The 22,371-nt window shown below is 44.0% G+C and overlaps 1 protein-coding gene across 1 annotated transcript in view; it reads left to right on the plus strand.

Moving 5' to 3' along the window:
* The first annotated feature begins 1,182 nt into the window (after positions 1–1,182).
* LOC147886850 (nucleotide/nucleic acid binding protein) overlaps positions 1,183–22,371 on the plus strand; it is a 55,222-nt gene continuing 34,033 nt past the window's right edge. The window contains exons 1-8 of the mRNA XM_087394431.1: positions 1,183–1,268; positions 1,343–1,450; positions 1,519–1,633; positions 1,728–2,599; positions 7,252–7,383; positions 7,528–7,620; positions 21,651–21,771; positions 21,855–22,178. Coding sequence (XP_087250557.1) covers positions 1,267–1,268; positions 1,343–1,450; positions 1,519–1,633; positions 1,728–2,599; positions 7,252–7,383; positions 7,528–7,620; positions 21,651–21,771; positions 21,855–22,178 — 1,767 coding nt within the window. The 5' untranslated portion in view covers positions 1,183–1,266. The remainder of the gene's footprint in view (positions 1,269–1,342; positions 1,451–1,518; positions 1,634–1,727; positions 2,600–7,251; positions 7,384–7,527; positions 7,621–21,650; positions 21,772–21,854; positions 22,179–22,371) is intronic.

A 22,371-nucleotide genomic window follows, 5' to 3' on the forward strand; every position in this document is an offset into this window, starting at 1 on the left:
CAAGGGAGGAAATCAAGAATACCAAGCTTGTTGAGTTCAAGACTTTTGTGATTCAGATAAGAAAACTTCATAGGCCTCCTATTGATCTAGAGACAAGAAAAATACCTCTTGAGTTCAGGCCAGCCCACCATCTTCATGTGTCAAATATTAAAGCAAAGATGAAGATCAACCCTTTTGCCATAGTGATACTTCAAATATGCAGAGTGTAAGATCTATGCAGGTCTCACTAAGGAAGTTTGTTGGCTTGGGACCACAATAATGATTTGAATATAGACAAGACATGACCTTTATACAGAGGATCTGTTTCTTCCACAAACCAACCACTAGTAGTAGTATAGCAGCACCAACCACTAGCAGTTGCACTAGCATCAACACTATAGTAGCTGTTTTCGTATTTTGTATCCATACTAAATATCATAATCAAATGAACTTTTACCCTTTTGTTCCACGGTTCTCATTCAGCCCATCTTAGGACACATGTGCTATGTTTTAATAGATGTGCCGGCCTAGCCAAACTCCCCACTTGACAATGTCTCCTGTCTGGGTGTTGATACACACAAACCCGAGTTCACACACAACCCATGCGCAAAACAATGTAGAGCTATTAAGCGCAACTTTCCATAACAAGGTGCATAATGTCCTGCACATAATAGCGACCTACAAATCATCGAGGGCAAACAAAACAAACATCCATCAGTTTGTCTAGGCCTTCGAGGAAACTCTGGCAAAGGTAGATACATCGAGCCTAACCATTGTCCTCTGTGACACGAACGTCGATTGGCTGAAACCAACGTACGCATCAAGCGTGCTTGCGAGTTCCAAGGAGAAAGCATCACTCACTCAAAGAATCAACCAACCAATTACAATCTTCCAGTCGACTCTAGATCGAGTTTGGCCTAACATCAAATCCGAAGAAACACTCTTAGGCACACCACCTACCTACATCCCGTTCCCAAATCCGAGGGCAAAGAAGCATTGTGGCATAGCCATCTTATCGAACAACGCATACAAGTGAAATTTTCACCTACTTCCACACCAGAACGTTGTGAGTTGGCATGTCTAGTGAAAATTTCACCTTGTTTAAGTGAAGTTTTCACCTTGTTTTAAGTATCATAGATCCTTGTGTCTCTCAACTCTCTCTAAACAAAGTGAAGTTTTCACCTTATTTTAAGTATCATAGACCCTTGTGTCTCTCTGCCTCTCTCTCTCTCTCTCTCTCTCTCTCATACTCTCTACAGAGACGCAGTCTGGACACTCGACTCCATCATGTAACTTCCTGCTGCCTCCTTCTTCTTTTTGATTGTTGTTTCTATCAAACCAACTGCTCATCCGTTTTTTGCAGGTCCAGAATTTGTGTCAAAAACCTTCCCAAATACCTCACAGAAGATCGTTTGCGGGAGCATTTTTCTGCACGCGGCGAAGTTACAGATGCCAAGATAATGAGAACCAGGTGAGCTCCGGCTGTGGTTGCTTTTGTGGTGTTGTGCTTCCTTCCATTTGACACTCGCCGCTTGGCAGTGATGGGCGATCTCGACAGTTCGGTTTTGTTGGGTATCGCACGGAGGAGGAGGCTCAGGCAGCAGTGAACTTTTTCAACCGTTCTTTCATAGACACTTCCCGGCTTCTGTGCGAGGTATTCCGTCACCTTGTGCTCTTGCGCGGGAGATGATTTGTTAGATGATCATTCGTACTGGTTTTAATGCTTACTCTGCGTGGGTGATGAGCAGCTAGCGCATCCAATTGGCGATTCCAACGGTTCACGCCCCTGGAGTCGCTATTCTCAGGGGAGTTCTGCCCACAGTAAAGTCCACAAGGCTTCCGAGAATGAGGAAGAAGAGTCTGAAGCCAAACGCAAACCACAAGCAAAAGTCCCAACAGAGAACGCAGGCCAGGACATCTCGGAAGATCCTAAGCTGCTTGAATTCCTACAAGTCATGCAGCCACGTAGCAAAAGCAAGCTTTGGGCGGATGACGCGGTTGCAGGAAACGAGGAAGCTAAAAAGATGAAGGGTTCTGCGAAGTCCAAAAAGAAGGACAAGCAGCCTAAGAACGATTCTGTGGAGAATCGAGAGTTTCGCCCTTTAAGAGAGAAAGGCAAAGGTGAATCAAGTTTGAAATCTTTGGGAATTCGTTTTGAAGATGAAAGCGAAGAGGACGAAGCTTCCGTGAAGGATGAGACGCATTCAGACGGAGCAGTTATCGCTTTGGACATACCTATTGCGGAAAAAAACGACTGGATTGGGGACGAGAGCGTGTCAGATTTGGATTACCTCAAACGTAGAACGAGGACTAATTGGAGTGATGACGACGAGAATGCAGAACGTCCCAGCACTGACGACGAGAGTCACTCCGAAGATGATGAACATTATTCTACATTACCTAATGCTGCAGCAAAGAACAATGCACACACAGATCCAATGAACGTGGAGGAGCAATTAGAAGACATGGCTGGACAGCTACATGGTACTGAAGGGGAAGCACAAGCCCAAAAGAGCTCTTTTGCCCAGAATGCCCATGAAAAAGAGATTTCAGCAGCCCAGTTGGAAAGTGTAGCAGAAACAGGTCGTCTCTTTGTGCGGAATTTGTCTTATACCACAAGGTACCTCCATTTGCTAAACTAGGTTTTTCTTTAAATTGTGCAAAGTCGTCATCAAAGCATGTATCACTTGAAACTTGAGCTTGAATTTCAGTCACTCATGGCAAAAAGATTGCACATGAGGCTGATGATTGAGGATGAAGATGACCTTTTCAGCCAGACGGGCTTAGATGGTGACAATTTTGATAATGTAGATGTAATGTATAGAAGAAGTAGGTAGTGTGAAGGAATAGGTAAAAGTGCCTGTGCAGGCAGCCTGTGTCCTTGAATGGTTTCTGAAAGACTTCGTTGCACCACGCTTGAAATCATTCCACACAAAATTATTATGGCTATCTTATGATTTTTGTCTTGTCGCTACCAAGAGAGGCCGTTCAAAATGTCAAGTGGAAAATGTAGTTCTAAGAACATTAGGACACAAAGTAAAATACTTGCCTAACCTGTGGAACCAGTCCTCAATATCTATGCTAGAAGAACCATCTCTGAAATAATCTTATCTCGAGATTCCATCTCTTTGACTATGGGAATTTTCTTGGTTGAGCAATAGATTGTCCTATACAATTGAGACGTTCTGCGATTATCCAACCCTTGCAGAATGATTTTAAGGACTAGAAGCTTCAATTTACTGCAATTGCCTAGCATGAAGAAGGCCCGAAGGCTGCTGTCGAGGAGAGGCAGTGCCATAGGAAGCATTAGCATTGTTGCAGGTATAAAAAAGGTTCTTGACTCGGGCATTGCGTAGCCTCGCGAGCGATTAGGAGCTTTTTCGCGTGACCAAGTGCAAAGAAGACCTCAGGAGACCTTACCCATGGACATGGGATTAGAACTAGGCTAGAAATTAGACAAGTGGCAACTCGCCAAAAGAATGAGGCTTGAGCTCCTTTGTATTTTTGGATTCATGTTGGAATTTTGTAACACAGCTTCCACGCTGAACTCTTGTACTCATATTCTCTCTTCATGAATGAAACCTTCGGGGGGGTCCAGCCCGACGATTGTCCTGGGCCCTAGTGTGTTTGGAGAGAGAGAGAGAGGGAGAGCGCAAGAGAGAGTGTTTGCAGTAAATTGTCTACGAGAGGGGGAAAAAAAAAAGCACGTTCACCAGCATTTTACAATTCGTGACAAATCTGGTTTTTTGAGTCTATTGCAGGCGCATTGCAAATTGCAGACAGATTTGGAGTTTAAAAAAGCAGGTCACCAGCGTTTTACAATTTGTGACAATAGTCTTTTGCAGGCACATTGCAGCCTCACATTTGCACTAATTACAGTGACATTGGGCTGATTCGATTCCAATTTTGGGGTTTTTAAGGCACATTGCAGTCAATTTCCAAAATTGCAATGAAATTTGGGGCTTTTGCTAGATCTGCTGATTGTTGTAGTGTCCTGGTATAGGTGACATTTGGGGCTTTTGAGTGAAATTTGGGACTTTTATGGATTTGCCGTCTTTTGGGCATTGCCCTCGCTAAGTTTGGGGCTTTTGCTAGATTTTCTGATTATTGTAGTGGCCTCGCCTAGTACATGTGACATTTTTGGCTTAGATTTGCAGTGACATTGGCTTTATTGGGATTTTGGGCACATTTGCCCTCTTCAAAATTTGGGGCTTTTGCTTAAATGGTCTTTTTCAGCTCTCGGATTGCTTGGTCAGACATTGTCCTCTCAATTTCACACACTCATCTTGCAAGAATTTCTGGCTTTGCTCTTGTTATCTTGCATTGGCTCTCTTGCGTTGGGGACATCAATTTGAAGTTGATCGGAGCATGTTTGTGCACACTAGGACCTTGTAGAAGGTGGGGCTTGTTGCCACAATGATAGACGATGGCTAAGAGTTGAGGTTGCAGACTATGTTGCCAAGATGTGAGAATCCGACTATCTCACGATGATCTCTTTTCATTGGACATGGGTCCAATTGACATTATCTCGGGATGTGATTGGATGGAATCTCGAGGGGGATTTTGATGTTGACTAGAATGCCATGACTCTGCTTTGCACATAAGGGCAAAACAGTGCTATGAGATAAGTGGCCCGAGAGCTCAAGAAAGAAAGTGCCATTTATGCATTAAATGTGGCTTCGACTCATATGGGCAGCATTTCAGAGGTCAAGGATATGGAAATGCTGAGCAATTGCTCTGAGATTTTGTTGACACATTCGCTGATATGTCATGTTAGTTACCTCCAAAGAGGGATGTTGATCGTGCCATTTTGGAGCTTGGAAGTAAGCTCCATACTATCTTTCAAAAGTGGAACGGGAGGGAGTGGCAAGACAGTTACGAGAAATGCTTGAGAAGAATTTCCTTTCTCATAGCACTCCTCCGTTTGCCTCCCCAGGGCTCCTTGTGAAAAAGAAAGATGGGTCATACCATATGTACATTTATTACATGGATCTCAACAAGGCTACTATTAAACAGACTTCCAATTCCTAGAATTAATGATCTGTTGGATAAAGGGTGCTCAATTCTTCATAAAGATAGATCCACGATCAGGCTATCATCAGATTAGAGTAAAAGAGGCTGATGAGCACAAAACAGCTTTCCACACGAAAAGGGGTTTGTATGAGTCGAAGGTGATGCCATTTGGGTTGATTAATGCACCGCCCACCTTTCAGGCACCCATGAACAAAATGTTGCAGCCATTTTTCTTCCAATATGTGCTCGCTTTCTTTGATGACATCCTCATTTAGCAAGAGCAAACAGGAGCAGATTGAACATGTCAAACAAGTGGTGCCTTTTTTCCCCACCAGCAAGAATCTAGGGGGAGTCCGAAGGAGACATGGAATACTTGTCTAATTGCTACCTCTACTCGGGAAGGTAGTGAGAGCAAAAGCGCAACATGGTAGCAATATGGACTACTTTATGAATTCTTGGCAAGCAAAATGATGCTTTCTAGTGTGGGAGCCTGCCTACTACAAACTTTATTAGGAGCTTAATACACCATGGATCTCCAGGTGTCTATGTATGCAGGTTGTCTCGATGAGTAATCTATGCCCAAGTGACACTATACATAACGTGCATGCACATGCGTATCAACTTGGGTCGTGTGAGTCCTTAATGGTAGTTTATACTAATCCCTAATCTAGTATGAGATTTGTAAGTTGTTGAGAGAGAGCATATGACAAATGGTTTCATGAATTGTGGATGATGACTTCAATATGCTTGACGTGGAAATATGTATGCTCCACATCTCATCATGTTTATTTCATCACGCTTTTGGCATATTAGGAGAGTGTGTGTGGTCATTGATGATATGACTTGATTTCACTTCTTCACGGGACCAAAATGTTAAATATGAGGTGTACCTTGAAGGAACTCAAACATAATAAGATGAAGGGATTGGGATTAGCTTAGCTGCTTAGTATCCTAAAAGTGATGTCTGCTTCTACCCAATGCTTGCAGAGGAACATGTGCGATTTATTGTTTGTGGTGTGGAATGCCATATTTTGATGGCTAATGGATTGCATTTTGCAATCCTTTGTAGTTAGAGAGGTTTCCTCTAACTTAATTGGCTCAAATAATTTTGATGGGTGCAATATTTTTGTATGCTATGCCAACGTGTAGAAACTCTGTACTCGAGGTGATGGCATGCTTATGCACTATGGTGATTCTCTATTCTTGAGGTGGGTCGTTCGAGGAACCTTGTTTTTTGCAAGGCCACAAAACTGTGCTTTCTTGATAAAATTCCATTAACATTAGAGCTACACAAAAACCAACTGATAACACATGAAGAGAGCCTTGCAATGAGTTTTTAGCAGACTAACCAAACAGTCGTATGGTAAAGCAGCTGACATAGTTACCTTGTTTGGCACCTTACCGGGCAATGTTTGACTAATAGCTTGCAAGATGGCCGGAAGGATGGCAACGTGCACCCGTCCTTGAGGAGGGTGTGCTTTTCTTAACTAGGTAGGAGATCCAATGATGATGAAGGGGGGCATGCCCCAGGCACCTTTAGAGCTTCGAGGTTGGCCAAGGGGCAGTTAAATCAGCGGCCTTCCCAAGGAAGCAACTGCCTTCAGCTTGTGCTATGCTCATTTAACTTGAGGAAGCTTTACGTTGGACTGTACAGTCAGAATATGTCATGTCACAAGTTGCTTAATCATGAAGCCTAATCACCTCTAATCCCTCATTACCATGCACTCTAGTACTCTCCTGTGTGGGGGATAAAGGTCACTGTGCCTTGACCCCGATTATGTACAATACTCAAACACATATATAAATGAATGAAAAAGAAGATTAGGGTGTTCTGTACCCGCCAAAAACTTGTGTGGCTCTCTGTTTCTCTCTCTCCCTCTTCCGTTCTGCTTCCGTTGAGAGCACTCTCAATTGGTATCAGAGCTCGGGTGATCTAGTTGAGCGTGCATGAATGCCTAGAGGCTCAGCAGCTCTGTGGGAGGAAGGAGAAGCTCTATGGGAAGCTTTGTGGGTGATTTTACTTGCATCTGAGTGCACAGAGACCTTGAAGGAACCTTTGGAAAAGTCACTTTGGTTTTGCGAAGTGGTTTTGAGAGCCTGTTAAGGAGAGGCGTGATGAAGCTTAATTTAAATTCAGTCCTATATGCTGTCATTGAAGAGAGTGGATGATGTTTTTTTCCGTTTTTTACTAATGGTGATGTGGTGTGATTTTATAAACATGCTTTTCTTGAAACCTTTTTTGATGCTCATTGTTTACAGTGAAGAAGATTTGCAGGGGCTCTTTGGCCAATTCGGAGAGCTATCCCAAGTTCATTTGGTGCTTGATAAAGAGACGAAGCGCTCGAAAGGCTTAGCGTATATTTTATATATGCTTCCAGAATCTGCTGTCAGGTATGATCCTCTTTGTACTGTGTGGGAATTTTCTATTAATTAAGAGCTTTTCCAATGGTACCGAATGCTTTGAACAAAAAAGAATCCACTTGACAATAGATTATAGGTTTCATACTGACCTTCCTGAGTGTCAATCCAATACAGGGCAATGGAGGCTCTAGACAAGCGCACATATCAAGGGAGATTACTTCACATTTTACCAGCGAAAAGACCTCCATCCATGCCTGAAAAAGACTTGTAAACACCCTCCCTTTTCCTCTCTCTCTCTCTCTCTCTCTCTCTCTCTCTCTCTCTCCTCCCCCTCCCTGGTTCCCCTCCTTTTGTTAAGAGCAGTTTTCATGTTTTTTCTGAACTAAACGTAGAGTGAGCAACTTCTAATTTGTGTAAAGCAGGCTGTAAATGGCCTGATTGTCAGCCATATTAGGAGTGCTGATGTCAGATTAGTTGTACATCCTGTCTGATCAATGATTGACAAATCTTTGCATTTTTTAACTTGGTAGCAATTCAGCAACATGTGTCTCCTTTTGATGGTTTTGATTACTTAACAAAGCTTCTCTTTGACTTGGTTTTGAAGTCTTTAATCTTTTTAATTGAAATATAACTCGTTGGAGATGGGTGATGTCTTTCAATGTCTTGATTCGTCATTTTTTATTGTTTTACAATTTTAGTCCAGCTTTTGATTAAAAGGATTTTTACAAAAGAGCAACAGTAAAGTTTGACACCTTTAATGGGGCACAAGATAGACTGGGAGTTTTTGACTTCCGTCCAACAGTTTCATGCAGCCTTTTCAGGAGGGAACTTCACTGAGTCCTCTAAAGTGCTCAAGGCATCCACCTTTCTCATAGGTAATGCAATACAGTGGTGTTGACCAATTTGTTACTTCAGAACCAAGCACCATTTAGTTGGGTTCAGTTTAAACAGATATTCTCAGCGGCTTGGTTGACTACTACATGTGAGGTGGATGTAATGACAGCTTGGCATAAGCTAGATGCAGCTGACTGTCATAACTTGGAAGAGTATAATAAGAAGTTCTGGGAGGCTTTGCAACCTGTTAGCTCCTACAGGCATGTGCCTTTATCAGAAAAGATTGAGAAGTATTGCTGCGGGATGCCCAAAGAAATCAGAGATTACTGCACGAAGCCAAGAGAAACCAACATGTCACAGTTGATGAAAATGCAACTACAGCTGATGCTTTGATGCTTGGGAAGACTAGTGGTTACCAGAGCAGTAAGAATGACAATTTCAAGAAAGCAGGACAGCCAGGAAATGCTTCCAAGGCACTTTTCAATAGAGGGAAGAAACGGGATAGGCCAGGGTCTAACTGGCTGTCTCGTAAAGAAAGAAAGGCCTTGATGGATGCCAACAAATGCTTTCATTGCAAGGGAAGAGAGGCATATGGCACGTGAATTTCCAAAGCGCAAATTAAAGGGGAAAGCTGATGATAGGGGATGAACAGAAAGGCAAGAAGCCTAAGCCTACTGCAGGATTGAGGCCTGATGAAATTAGTGAACAGCCAAATGGGAATGCTACAGAGGTATGAGGAGCATGGGACAAGGTGAGAGATTAGATGTCTTTGATCTTCTTTGATCTAGGGGCTTGTGCAAATTTCATTTTCACAGCGTTAGCAGGCAACTTGGAAATCCGTGGAGAAGAGATGGAACCTATGAGTGAGGCGGGCTTGGCTTACCTATATAATTGGGAAGCTCCGTTTGCACATACAGAGCTTTTTGGACAGCAAGGAGTTTTATATCATGCCATGTGAGAGATGTTATGTTTTGTTGAGCATGCCTTGGTGTCACAGGGTTCATGCTATGGCGGATGACACGTGGCACTCACACATGACTAGTACTAGATCTCCTAGTACTAAACACCAACACATCGCATCAACACACTCTTTGGCTACGATCTCCAACACCCCCCCCTTCAAAGCAAAGAGTGTGAGACCCAACACGCAAGGAGTAGACCGATTCCCCCTCTATCGCAATCCTGCATGTTATGTTTTGTTGAGCATGCCTTGGTGTCACAAGGTTCATGCTATGGTGGATGACACGTGGCACTCACGCATGACTTACACGATGACTAGTACTAGATGTTACGCTCTAGCCGAGGTAGCATGACCTCGGAAGAATCAGTCGACATTTCCCTTATAGGATCTATCTTTGTAATATATGTGTTTGCGCTTTATGTAAATGATCGGGAGGGATTAATGTCAAGGTCCTAGGTGAGGGCTGATAGCACCAGACTAGATAGATTTGAGACCAAGGGCCTAGTGCAAAGATGGTGCCTAGGGGCAAGGAATTAAATGCATCCCAAGAGAGGGGTGAAATGTTGCATTAGGAAGGCCCTATATGGATGACATGTGGCATCTAGATCTATCTAGGGATATGGGGTCTGTCAAGGCTAGTGAGAGAAGATAAGGATTCAGTTTTTTTTACGTGATTTTGTGCTAGATCTATCTCTCTTGCTTGGGAGTCTTGGCAGAGTTGGCTGGGAGGAAAAGTAAGGTGCTACTCCCGTGATATCTGCAGTGAGAGCAGAGATAGGAGACAGATAGTTTGACAGTTGGTATCAGAGCTCGAGGGTGTGTAGGGGAAAGGCGTGGAGCGTAAGACCTGTGGGCAGCGCAAGCCGAACGAACGGGCTGATAGCGTGGGGTTGACCTGACGGAACAGGGACCGTGGGAAGGCACGTCGTCGATCATAGGTGGTGACGATTGATATCGGGAAGTCTGAGCGTAATGGGCTGACGGTAGCTGGTGACGAAGCTAATTGGTGGTGACGGAGCAATTGTGGCGCTCATGTGGACCCACGATTGGGCTATGCAGAACGACGTAGCGCAGGAACGTGGGGGCCTACGAATTGGCGAACGCAGGCTTTTGAGTTGAGGCTTGAGCCTGGGGTCCCGTAGGTTGGTGGAACCGCTGGTGATTCGGCGACGCCACGAACAAGGATTGTGGCGATCTCGCAGCGGCCCGTGAGCAGTGACGGGTTGATAGCGGGCTGGTCGACGTGCGGTGACGGGTTGACCGTTGCGTGAGCAGGCATCTATTCGAAGGTCGTGTGAGTCCGTGATGGACCTGGTATGCACAGGTTGGTGGCGTGGGGGTTAGCTAGTAGGAAGGCTAACGAACCTACGTTCCTTTGGTTGGAAGATGACAATTGGTATCACGGAGACACCAGAGTGATTCCAAAAGATTGTTTCAGTTGCGCTATGCAGAAGCGAACCACCAGGGAGCAGCTCTTTTTCTTCCTGCGCAAAATTTCAATTTACAGTTCATTTATTTCTATACAACGGAAGGGAATCTAAAGTGAAAAAAATAAAATAAAATTTTCGTGGACTGTCTTTCAGATTGAGCCTGTGTGCTCAAGTCAGTTTGATGCAGGAATTTCCCTAGTATAGGGAAAGTGGTTTGGGGTATATTGTGATATATGCTTGTGTCAAATACTTGGTCAGTATAGTCGTCAGATTGCAGGTATTCCCTAGTATAGGGAATTGTGTTCAGAGTGTCAGTACCCTGAATTGTGTCAGCTTGTGATTACAGCTTGTGATTACAGTGTTCTAGGGGTGTTTAAAAAAAAAAAAAAAAAAAAGCCCCAAAACAAAACACCTACTGAACTAAATGGAAGCAGAAGAAGGAGCTTCCAGGAGGGACCCTGGTGAATCAGGAGTCCGGCCGACCCAGCAGGGATCGCGTCCAATAGCTCACACTTTATCTGGCAGGATTGCATTGCTGGAAGATGCCTTGCAACAGTTGTTAGCGCAGCAATTACAAGCCAACGTAGGGCAATCTGAACTTAGGAGAGTGCAACAGAGTATGTCTGCCAGACCTTCTCGAGAGGAGAAGGGAAAGGCTCCAATAGAACTGGAGTCTAGTGTCCATACGGTCGAGCCTAGGAAGGCTAAAGTGCCGAATATTGCTAATTACAGACCGGAAAAGTATTCTGGTCGGATGAACGACCGTAGCTCCGATGTCATTGAAACCTGGTTACACAAATGGGACGAGGCGTTCGCCATTTGTGAGATCAGAAATGACATCAAAAAGATCCGCGAGGCCACCCATATGTTTAGTGAGGCAGCGGATCGGTGGTGGATTAAACAACAAAAAGATGGCATAGCATCCACTACCTGGGAGGGGTTTAAAAGAGAGTTCAGGAAACACTTCTTACCTCCTGACGAGGCATCCCGAGCTTGGGATCAATATAGGAACCTGCGTCAGAGAAATTTATCAGTGGCAGAATACACTGATAAGTTTCGAGAGAGTGTAATGAAGGTTTACGAACCCCTGCCTCAATCAATCCAAGTGAAAGATTTCATATTTGGATTGAATGATCGAATAAAAATGGAAGTTCGGGCTAAGTACGCGAACACGTTAGATGATGCAATAGCTATAGCCCTGAACTACGAGGATGCCAAAGGCAGCAAGCCAAGTGGGTTTGCACAGGTCGGGACCCAGTATGGGTATCCGAAGAAGTTTGGGTTTAAGAAGAAGTGGGCTAGTAGAGGGAGTGGTTTGCAGCCGAGTGGTCAAGCCAAGCAGGCGAGACCGGCTGAAACTCCTAAACCGAGTACCACCATTGGAGTGAAAAGGAAAGTAACTCCAATGGCAGCCCGGGCTTGGTCTAAGTCTCCCTTGAACCCAGAACAGCGGGAAAAAGCGAGGAGAGAAGGCTTATGCTTTGGTTGCCTTCAACCTCATCAGTGGAGAGATTGTCCACGTAATAAAGATCGTCGGATGGCTGAGATGGTGATCTCAGAGTGCGACGTGGAGATGCAGGGAAGTCCCAGAGCGGAAGAGATGCAGATTCAGCTAGCGGGATCTTCTCAGAGGTTAGTACCTTGTTTGTTCTGTGTGTCTGTTACTAAGTTAGTGACGAGTGCACCTGATAACATCCTATCTAAGCCCGCAGCAACGGGGTATACAGCCTTCAATGATACGGAGTTAATTAAAATGAAAGGGCAAGTGGCCAGTCATGATGTCATTGTGTTGTTTGACTCAGCGTCAACTCACAATGTGATTAACTCCAAGCTCGTGAAGAGGCTGAAACTGAAGACAAGTCCGTCTGACTATGCGTATACAGTCAAGATGGCCGATGGAAGTTCAACTGAAGTATGGGACCAAAGGGTTACCCAGTTAGAGCTTCGGATTCAGGACTATGCTGAGAAGCTTGATTTTGAAATGACCAAGCTTGCTCATGCGGATATAGCCCTGGGAATGGCGTGGCATTCTAGGAAGAATCCAGCCATTGATTGGAAAAAGCACGTATATCAATTCAAGATGAATGATGTGCTTTATGTCTTGCGAGGTGAAAAAGATATACCTCAGGGACCGTTGGTTTCCGTGATGGAAATCAGAAAGGCTCAAGTAGAGTTTTTATACCTTTGCACAGCATCGGTAGAGTCGGTGGATGATTCTTCGACTAGCACTGATGTTACGCAAAGTGGTGAGATGGCCAAGCTGGCTAATCTTATAACAGAGGAGTTCTCTGAATGTTTTAGGGATGAACTACCTTATGGGTTACCTCCAGAACGGAAAGTTCAGCATAAGATTGAGCTGATCCCGGGGGCAGAACCTGTAAATAGACCTCCCTATAGAATGAGCTTTACTGAAGAAGCGGAGGTGCGTAGGCAACTGGAAGAATAGTTTCTCACCTTTTGCTTCACCAGTGATATTAAAGAGGAAAAAGGATGATACGTTTCGCCTCTGTATAGATTACAGAGCATTGAATAATATCACTGTTAAGCACAGGTATCCGATGGCTCGGATTGATGATTTGCTAGATGCATTACATGGAGCCGTGATTTTCAGCAAGATAGATCTTAAGTGCGGCTATCATCAGATCCGGATTAGAGCCGAGGATGTGCATAAAACCGCTTTTAGGAGCAGGTTTGGTCATTATGAGTTTTTGGTAATGCCCTTCGGACTTACCAATGCTCCAGCGACCTTCGTCATGCTTATGAATGATTTACTACGTCCGTATATCGGAAAGTTCGTAGTACATTTTATTGACGATATCCTGATATTCAGTAAAAGTGTTACTGAGCATCGTGAACACTTAAGAATAGTGTTCAGTACTTTGAGGAAAGCCAGTCTTTACGTGAATAAAAAGAAAACTATACTGTGTATGGTTAGGCTTGAGTACTTAGGGTTCATAATTACTCCACAGGGGGTAGAAATGGATCCGAAGAAGGTGGCTGCGATACTAACTTGGCCAATCCCTCAGAGTCTGACCGCGTTGCGATCATTCTTGGGATTTGTCCAGTTTTATAGAAGGCATATCAAAGGATATTCCGAAATAGTATCGCCATTGACTGATCTGACCTCAGATAAAGTACCTTTTATTTGGGGACAGAATCAACAAGAAAGTTTTAACACCATAAAACAAGCTGTGGTCTCAGGACCGGTGTTAAAGATAGTTGATCCCCAGAAACCGTTGTTCCTAGAAACCGATGCAAGTGGCATTGCGGTAGGAGCAGTCCTCCTTCAAGAGGGAAGGCCAGTAGCCTTCGAAAGCAAGAAGCTTTCTCCCTCTCAAAGGAATTGGCCAACTCATGAATTGGAGTTGTATGCTGTTATCCATGCTTTGAAAACATGGAGGCATTATCTGTATGGTTCAGAGTTTTATGTGGATGTGGATCATGATACTCTGAAACATTTCTGTAAACAGCCTGACTTGAGGGGCCGCCAAGCTAGGTGGGCAGAGCTCATGCAGGAGTTTAATTTGACGATTTGGTACCGAAGAGGAAAAGACAATAAGGTAGCTGATGCGTTGTCTCGCATTATGCATAACCTGAGTTTCACGGTATTAGAGAGTGCTCTAATGACCGAGATCAGAGAAACTCAAAAGGTGGACGAGTTTGTCCAGAGCTTATGGCCTAAGGCTCATGTGTTAAAACCCGGGGAAAATGAAAAGGATGACCTGGCATCCAGAAAAGGCCAAACTTATGCAAGATATACCATAAGGGATGGTATGCTAGTTAGGAATGGCAAGGTTGTAGTACCTGGTCAGAATGATCTCAGGCAGAGAGTCATTCGACAATGCCATGATAGCCCGTGTGCGGGACATCCAGGTGTCGAGAAGACATATGATCTCGTGAAGCGAGATTTCTTTTGGCCAAAGATGAAAAAGCATATTCATGAATATGTGACACGGTGTTTCTCGTGTCAGGTAAGTAAGGCCGAGCGGGTGAAGCCACCCGGACTTTTACAGCCCTTGGAAATACCACTAAGTAAGTGGGAGAGCATTTCTATGGACTTTATTGTAGGACTACCTGCAACACAAGGAGGGTATAATTCTATCCTTGTGGTGGTTGATCGTCTAACCAAGATGGCTCACTTCATTCCGACTAGAGAGTCTATTAGTGTCCCGCAAGTAGCGGAGTTGTTTATTAGACATATATTTCGTCTGCATGGATTGCCTAGATCCATAGTGTCAGACAGAGATGTCAGGTTTACCGGTCACTTTTGAACAGCGGTATTTGAGACACTAAGGACTGAGTTGGGAATGAGTAGTAGTGGGGATCATCCTGAGACGGATGGTCAGACGGAGAGAGTCAACCAGACTTTAGAGGATATGCTGAGAGCATATGTGTCATTGAGGCAACATACATGGGACAAGTGGTTGCCATTGTTGGAGTTTGCCTACAATGATAGAAAACATTCATCTACTGGGTTTAGTCCGTTTGAACTGAACTATGGTTATAGGCCAGCCAATCCAACTATAGTTGGAGTACCTCAGAAAGTGCCTAGTGCCGCAAACTTTGTAGTTCAGATGCGGGAGATGCTAGCACTTGCGAGAGCTAACATCCGCCAGGCTATGGATAGAGCCAAGGTGTATGCGGATGAAAATCGGTCTATAAGAGTATTTGAAGAAGGAGAAAAAGTTTTTCTCAGAATTCCTTCGCACTCGAAGTCGTTGACTTCAGGAGAGTGTGCTAAGTTATCACCTCGATACTGTGGGCCGTGGTTGATTCTAAAGAGAATAGGCAGCGTAGCCTATAAATTAGAATTGCCACAGGGGTGTAAGGTGCACCCGGTTTTTCATGTTTCACGTTTAAAGAAATTTTTACATACTGGTGACTCACTAATCGAAGGTGTGGTTTTGTTTCAGGAGATAGAGGATATTGCAAGGCGCAAACCAACACGAATCCTGGACCGAGGAACAATGCAAATACGAAATCAGAAGATACCCACGGTGTTGGTTGCATGGCATGGTCAGCCTCTATCCGAAGCTACCTGGGAATCCGTATATCAGTTGCGGAGAGTGTTCCCAGACTTTATCATCGAGGACGCTGATGTCTGAAGAGGGAAGGAATGTTACGCTCTAGCCGAGGTAGCATGACCTCGGAAGAATCAGTCGACATTTCCCTTATAGGATCTATCTTTGTAATATATGTGTTTGCGCTTTATGTAAATGATCGGGAGGGATTAATGTCAAGGTCCTAGGTGAGGGCTGATAGCACCAGACTAGATAGATCTGAGACCAAGGGCCTAGTGCAAAGATGGTGCCTAGGGGCAAGGAATTAAATGCATCCCAAGAGAGGGGTGAAATGTTGCATTAGGAAGGCCCTATATGGATGACATGTGGCATCTAGATCTATCTAGGGATATGGGGTCTGTCAAGGCTAGTGAGAGAAGATAAGGATTCAGTTTTTTTTACGTGATTTTGTGCTAGATCTATCTCTCTTGCTTGGGAGTCTTGGCAGAGTTGGCTGGGAGGAAAAGTAAGGTGCTACTCCCGTGATATCTGCAGTGAGAGCAGAGATAGGAGACATATAGTTTGACACTAGATCTCCTAGTACTAAACACCAACACATCGCATCAACACACTCTTTGGCTATGATATCTCCAACACCCTCCTTTCGGAGCAAAGAGTGTGAGACCCAACATGCAAGGAGTAGACCGATTCCCCCTCCATCACAATACTGCAAAGAGCAAGTCCAACTATCCAAACCCTCTTGTGTGATAGTGACTTCTTAGTCAGCTTGCGACCGGCAAGAGCAAACCATCACTCGTCACCCCCCCTTACTCTCTACTGGGTGGTCAATACCATCACACCAAAGTAAAAAACCATACAATCTTTTTTGGGGGGCCAACCTAGGGCAGAGTACCTCTTATTGACTCCAAATACATTCAGTTTAGAGGGACAACTCAAGGCTGAGAACCTTTATTGAATCAACACAAACACACATAGCATAGAAGGCTTAGAAAGCCCAAGAATCCCAGCCGTAATGCTCCTCAAATGAGAGGCCGTGAACCTTTGCTGTAGCTGGCTGGCTGCTGGTTGTTTAGGTTCAGCCTGTTCTTCAGCAAGGAGATTGGCATGGTGCTTCTCTTGTTCCTGTTCCATCTTCTTGAAGCAATGAGCTTCAATGTGTGCTTTCCTCTTGCAAAACCTGCAAATAATGTTCTTCTTGGTCTTCCATTTGCTTGTAGAAGCAAATGCTTGATCATCAGGAGGCAAGAGAGGATTCCTTGTTGCTACGGTCGTTCTCAATGAGTAGGGCTACCATATCATCAAACGTGATAGTGGTAAGGCGAAGTCCTTCAAGAGTTTGCTCAAAGCGAGATATTCCATGCATACTCTTCATAAGGACAGCCATCTTATTTTGATCATTAGGTGGGCTTTTCAACCTTGAAAGTTGTTAAACAAGAGATTAGATGATCACTCAACAATGTCTTAAGGCGATCCCAAATCTCCTTAGGTGTTGACTTTGCATTCTGCCGCTTCCAAATCTTTTGGTGTTGCTGATCAAGTAATTTAACTTTGTCATCCTCCTCAACATCCCAAACACCCTCACACATAAGGAGCAGTTTGCCATGTGGAAAAACCTTTCCCCTTGAACTTCTCCACGCGCAAAGAACTAGAAGATAAAGTCAAAGAGGGACAATGGGTGCTATTAAAAGGTTGACAAAGCCATGTTGAAAACTAAAGTGGGACAAAAAAAAGAAAAAACTAAAACTCTCTTTCAGGTATTATAGACAATCCAAAGTGTTGCAGGTAATGAAACGAGGTCTCAGTTCAGTTGAGCCTTCCTTCCCACTGGACAATACACAATGTATTCTACGTCAGCTTGATCAAACCCTTTGTTGGGGAACCACCTCAAGAGCCAAGTCTTGAAAACCCACGTGAGGTGGAAGACAATGAGATCCTTTTGTGAGGTGGAAGACAATGAGATCCTTTTGATTCCAGAACTGATCATCTTCCATAACTTCACCATTGGAAGACGACTCACATCTTGGATGCTTATGAGGAAGCATTTCAGTTAATACAAGAGAATGAAAGATGGAGGGAATGCCACTCATCTTCAAGCTATATCCATTTTCTTGTTTTCTTTTAAGTTTTTATTTATTTTAAAATATTATGTTTTGCAAAAGAATGAAAATATTTTCCTTCTAATAGTTAGATCATGGAGGCTAGGTCTAGCATTTAAGGGTGGACCCCCTTCCTTGGGGTTTTGGGTATTAGTGACCCGCAAGAGTAATGCCCTCTCTTAAGAGGAACATTAGAAATTGAACCCCACCTGAGTATCCATTTCTGGGACCAATTACATGCATAGATTGCACACTGACCTAGCAACCATCCAAGAGAATGTCTTAGGGCCTTGGGTGAGCCAAGAACATGCCAAGAGGCATGGAGATACAAGATAAGAAGACAAACTTATCGGAGGTTAATCAAAGTCAAGACTGGCTCTAGAGTATGTCAATGTCTAGGACTAGCTGCTAGGAACCCGTCCGTGAAGTGAGAATTGAATTCTGACAAGTTTGAATTTTCAGGTTTTTTGTGACACGTGGAAGGCTGAGGCTGTAGGCTGAGCCGCTACGTGAGTGGCTGCAGACTGAGCTGGCAGTAGGGCCAGCTGGCCCAGCCACTTAGCAATAGGAGGGGGCATGGCAAGGAGGAGAAGGGCTAGTGTAGGGCCCCTCACCTCCTTGAATGAAGAGATTTGGACTACTTTTTGATTAGCCTTCTCCTTTAGTGCTAGCCTTCATCATGGCTGAGTTTGCCCTTCGCCTCTGGAGTGCCGACAGAAACTCAGTACGAAGACTTTGTATAAATGGATGCTCAAGTATGTGTGGGTGTGTGGATTTGTATGTGTGAGAGCATACTTTTATACTATGGTCTACACCCATTGTTGGGCGCTGATGACGTCAGTGGGCATGTCATAGTAGCTAGTCCCTGCCATGCGTGATGGAGTTTATGGTTTTCAATCTTATGAGTGACTCTCGTGAGATTGAAACTGCACTATGTTGTGTTTTTAGAGGATGAGTTTGGGAATGTTCCTGGATTCATCTAGGTATATAGTGTAGGGCCCAACATTTGATGGGCTGAAATTGGGCCAGCCCAGCCCCCAAAAACTTGCTATCTTGGGCAGATGGTGGGCTGTGCCTATAAAAGAAGGGCCTCCCCGCCTTAATTCCACACAAATTCCACGTCCATTTCTGTCCCTCCTCCCTTCTTGGTACAGCAGCCCTCCTCTCTTCCCCATCTTGGTGCAGCCAACCTCCCTCTCAAGCCCCTTGGTGGTGCAGCTGTCTTCTCTCTCCTTGGTCAGTATTCTCTCTCTACAACAGCCACTTTCTCTCTCTACAGTTCAGGCTTCTCTCTGTGCATAAACCTGCCCCTTTCTTCACCTCTGGAGCAACAGCAGTCCCCCTTTCTCTTCCCTGTCTGGGAGCAGCAGCAACACTCTCTCTCCTTGCCATTTCTCCACTCTAAGGCTGTCTCTCTCCTCAATGCATCACTTTTTCTTAGTTTTCTTAGTTTTTCTCTCTCCAGCCCCAAGATCTCATCGAATCCAGAGTTTGAATCTGAGAATAGTTTACTTGCAGCACATTTGTCGCATTGAAATTTCTAAAGATCTAGTGCATGCAACTAATGGGGGATGAAGTGGTGATTATGTAGGCATCTTCCTTGCGGATTGAGGTGCCCATGGAGTCGAGTTCCCACTAGTTCAGCTTTTGAATCATTGCTTGTGTATAGCTCAGCTTGAGCACTCTTGTCGTACTGTTGTAAATAAGAACTTTGTAAATGTCCACAAGTCAAGAGTTCGAGTCCAAGTTTGTAAGGTGCATTGTACCTTGGTCTTGTATCTCCATTTCAAGCAATAAAAATTGCTTGGATAAGAAGGGGGGGGGACATCTTAGCCTTTCAACCCAATTGCAAATTCAAATTGGTTCTACAAATACCAATTGTGTATATCTCTTGGTTGTTACTCTCAATTGAGCAAGTTGTCAAGTTTTGCAACGCTAGTTTATGCAGTTTTCATTCCAACATGCATCTATGAGCATCTTGAAAAAGTCTGCAAAATAAATCTGTGAATTCCTTTGTCTAAGTCGTTAAAAAGCACAGAGAGGTTTCACCTACTCTACATTGGATCACATTTTCACACTCGGAGCCATCATTGAGGAGGGTAAGGCACACAGGAACAAGATATATTGCTGCTTTGCGCACTTCTCTAAGGCCTTTGACAACGCGGTACCTTGAGCCTGCGTCCTATGGGGGTTATAGGATATGGGAGTACCATTAGAGATGATAGGGGGTATTATGGCGCTGTACGAGACCATCATTGGATGGGTTAGTTCCCCAAGAGGCATGTCAGAGGAGGTCTCTAGCACAATTGGAGTGAAACAAGGCTATCTGCCCCCCTCTGCGATACTATTTGGCATATACATTGATGAGATCTTAACTTTCATTGATAGATTCATTGGAACATCTGGATCCCTCTCTTGCTACATGCAGATGACATTGTACTTGGCTCAAATTTGATTGAGGGCTTACAGAAATATTTGAATGCCTTACAAGAGTTTTATACATAGCGAGGCCTTACGGTCAACCTTGGCAAGACCAAGGTCATGATCTTTTGTACCTCTCCGGCAGAACTCCATGCCTGCACTTTTACAGAGGTGGCATTGAGATTGCTAGATCATACACATATCTTGAGGTGGTTTTTGGTGGACCCCGGTCCATGATAATATCGACAACATGACACAGGGATACGCGGCATCAACCCTCCTTGAGCAGCAATAGTGCTTCCATACGCACTTTTAGAAGACCTAGATGAAGGGTTGGCTTTTCGACACCTTAACCACACATGCCCTGATGTGTGGCGCACTGCTTTGGGAACCTGACCTATTGGAGAGGTGTTGCAGAGGATAGAGAGGCCTAGGTCAAGGTGTTCTCGTGCATGATCTGAGGTAATCCCTCAGTATCAACGGATCGTCCGAACAGGCCTTGTCCACCAAGAGCTACTCCATCGAGACTTCCCCGAGGCAATCCTTTGCCATCCCTGCCCCCGCAACGGCGCACCCCCTATCTAGGTGGCCTTGCCCCACTAACCACATTCTACATGCCCATTGACTCTATTGATGCACTCTAGTAGCTATCCTACTCACATGGAGCGTGTTTGAGATTTTGGGCTCCAATCCCTACATTGTCTCTAGCTCAATCTAGTTTCAATTTTTTTTCGTACTTGGTTCTTTCCATGACGAGACATACCATGGATTTCATTGTAACACGTCGGTCTCATAGGACGTTCTAGCCTCTTGTAGACTTTTAATATTGCTTTCTTTCTGTCTTTTTTCTTTCTCTCACTCTATCCCTTGTGCTTTGAAAAAATTGTCATGACCTAGCATCATATTGAGTGCAAGAAAGATAACAATCATGACATGGCCTTCTCAAGATTGAGTAGCCTAGCATTGTGATGAGCTCATAACAAATATGAATTCAAGCATGGCCTGCTTCACTTTGCTCTTCTGACTTGCCTTTTGTAAGAGGTGTGCTGAAATAGATCATTCATGGAACCTGGAGCTTCAGCTTGTCAAAATAGGACTATTGTAAGCTATTTGCCTGTGATTTGAAAGGTTTGAGTCTGCAAAACATTGTTTAGGCACAAAAGGCTAGGAATGTGTAAGACAGGAATCCTCTCCTCCTTCCATCTCCTCTGCTTAAAAGAAAAAGGAAAAGGAATAAGTGGAGGAGATACCAGAAATTTATTTGTGTGTGAAATTAAAAAGGTTCCATTGTCAATAATTAAGGAGTCATGATTGATCCCTTTAAGCAGGGAAACATGTTTTCAACCACTTTTATCTTAAGATCTGAAGTTAAAGCATTTCTTACTGTTAACCATAAAATGGGGAGGGTGGTGAACTTATTTCACTTCTCGGATTGGTTTGGAAATTATATTTTTTGATTAATAGTATGTGAACTTGCAAATGCGGAATTTGGGTTTGGGATCTCGATTCTCAAGTAGGACAGGTTATTGAACAGGAAAAATGCTGGAGTCCCAGGAATGAGCCAATTTAAGCAAGATAGAGAAGCACAGAAAAGGGCAGCGGAATCAAACGGAAATACATGGGCCTGGAATTCTTTATTCATGCGTGCAGATACGGTATCTTTTCCCCTTAATTCTCGAGAATTAACTAGTCAATATGGCTAAAATCAATATTTCTAAAACCTGGTTCTGTATTCTAGGTTGCAGAGAATGTTGCCAGAAAGTATGGGTTGTCAAAAAGTGATTTCTTGAACCCAGAGGCAGAGGATTTAGCAGTGCGCATGGCTTTGGGAGAGACACATATCATTGCCGAGACTAAGAAAGCTCTTAGCGATGAGGGCATCAATGTTGATGTGTTGGAAGACCTTGCATCTGGGAAGCTGGAGAACATTAAAAGAAGTAATCGTGTGATGCTTGTAAAGAATTTGCCATACATGACGATGGATACAGAATTGGTGACAATGTTTGGAAAATTTGGAAGCTTAGAGAGAGTGGTTCTCCCACCAACGAAAACTCTTGCCCTGGTACCTAACTTTATCATGAAATAATATTCCTCTGGTGTCCCTATGTAGGCAATGAATGTAAGTACCTCTAAGTTTGTGTTCAGAAGGCAATGTAGAGAGATGTTTTGTCTCCTAAGGCATTTCCTTCAATTGTTGTCTCTCTTTGTGCTCCAAAATTGTGGGGTACCCTTCCTGCAGTAAATAACGTGCCTTT

The sequence above is a fragment of the Dipteris shenzhenensis genome, chromosome 23, assembly GCF_047967505.1.
Source record: "Dipteris shenzhenensis isolate YYH24624 ecotype China chromosome 23, Dip_SZ_1.0, whole genome shotgun sequence".
In the NCBI taxonomy this organism is placed as follows: Eukaryota; Viridiplantae; Streptophyta; class Polypodiopsida; order Gleicheniales; family Dipteridaceae; genus Dipteris; species Dipteris shenzhenensis.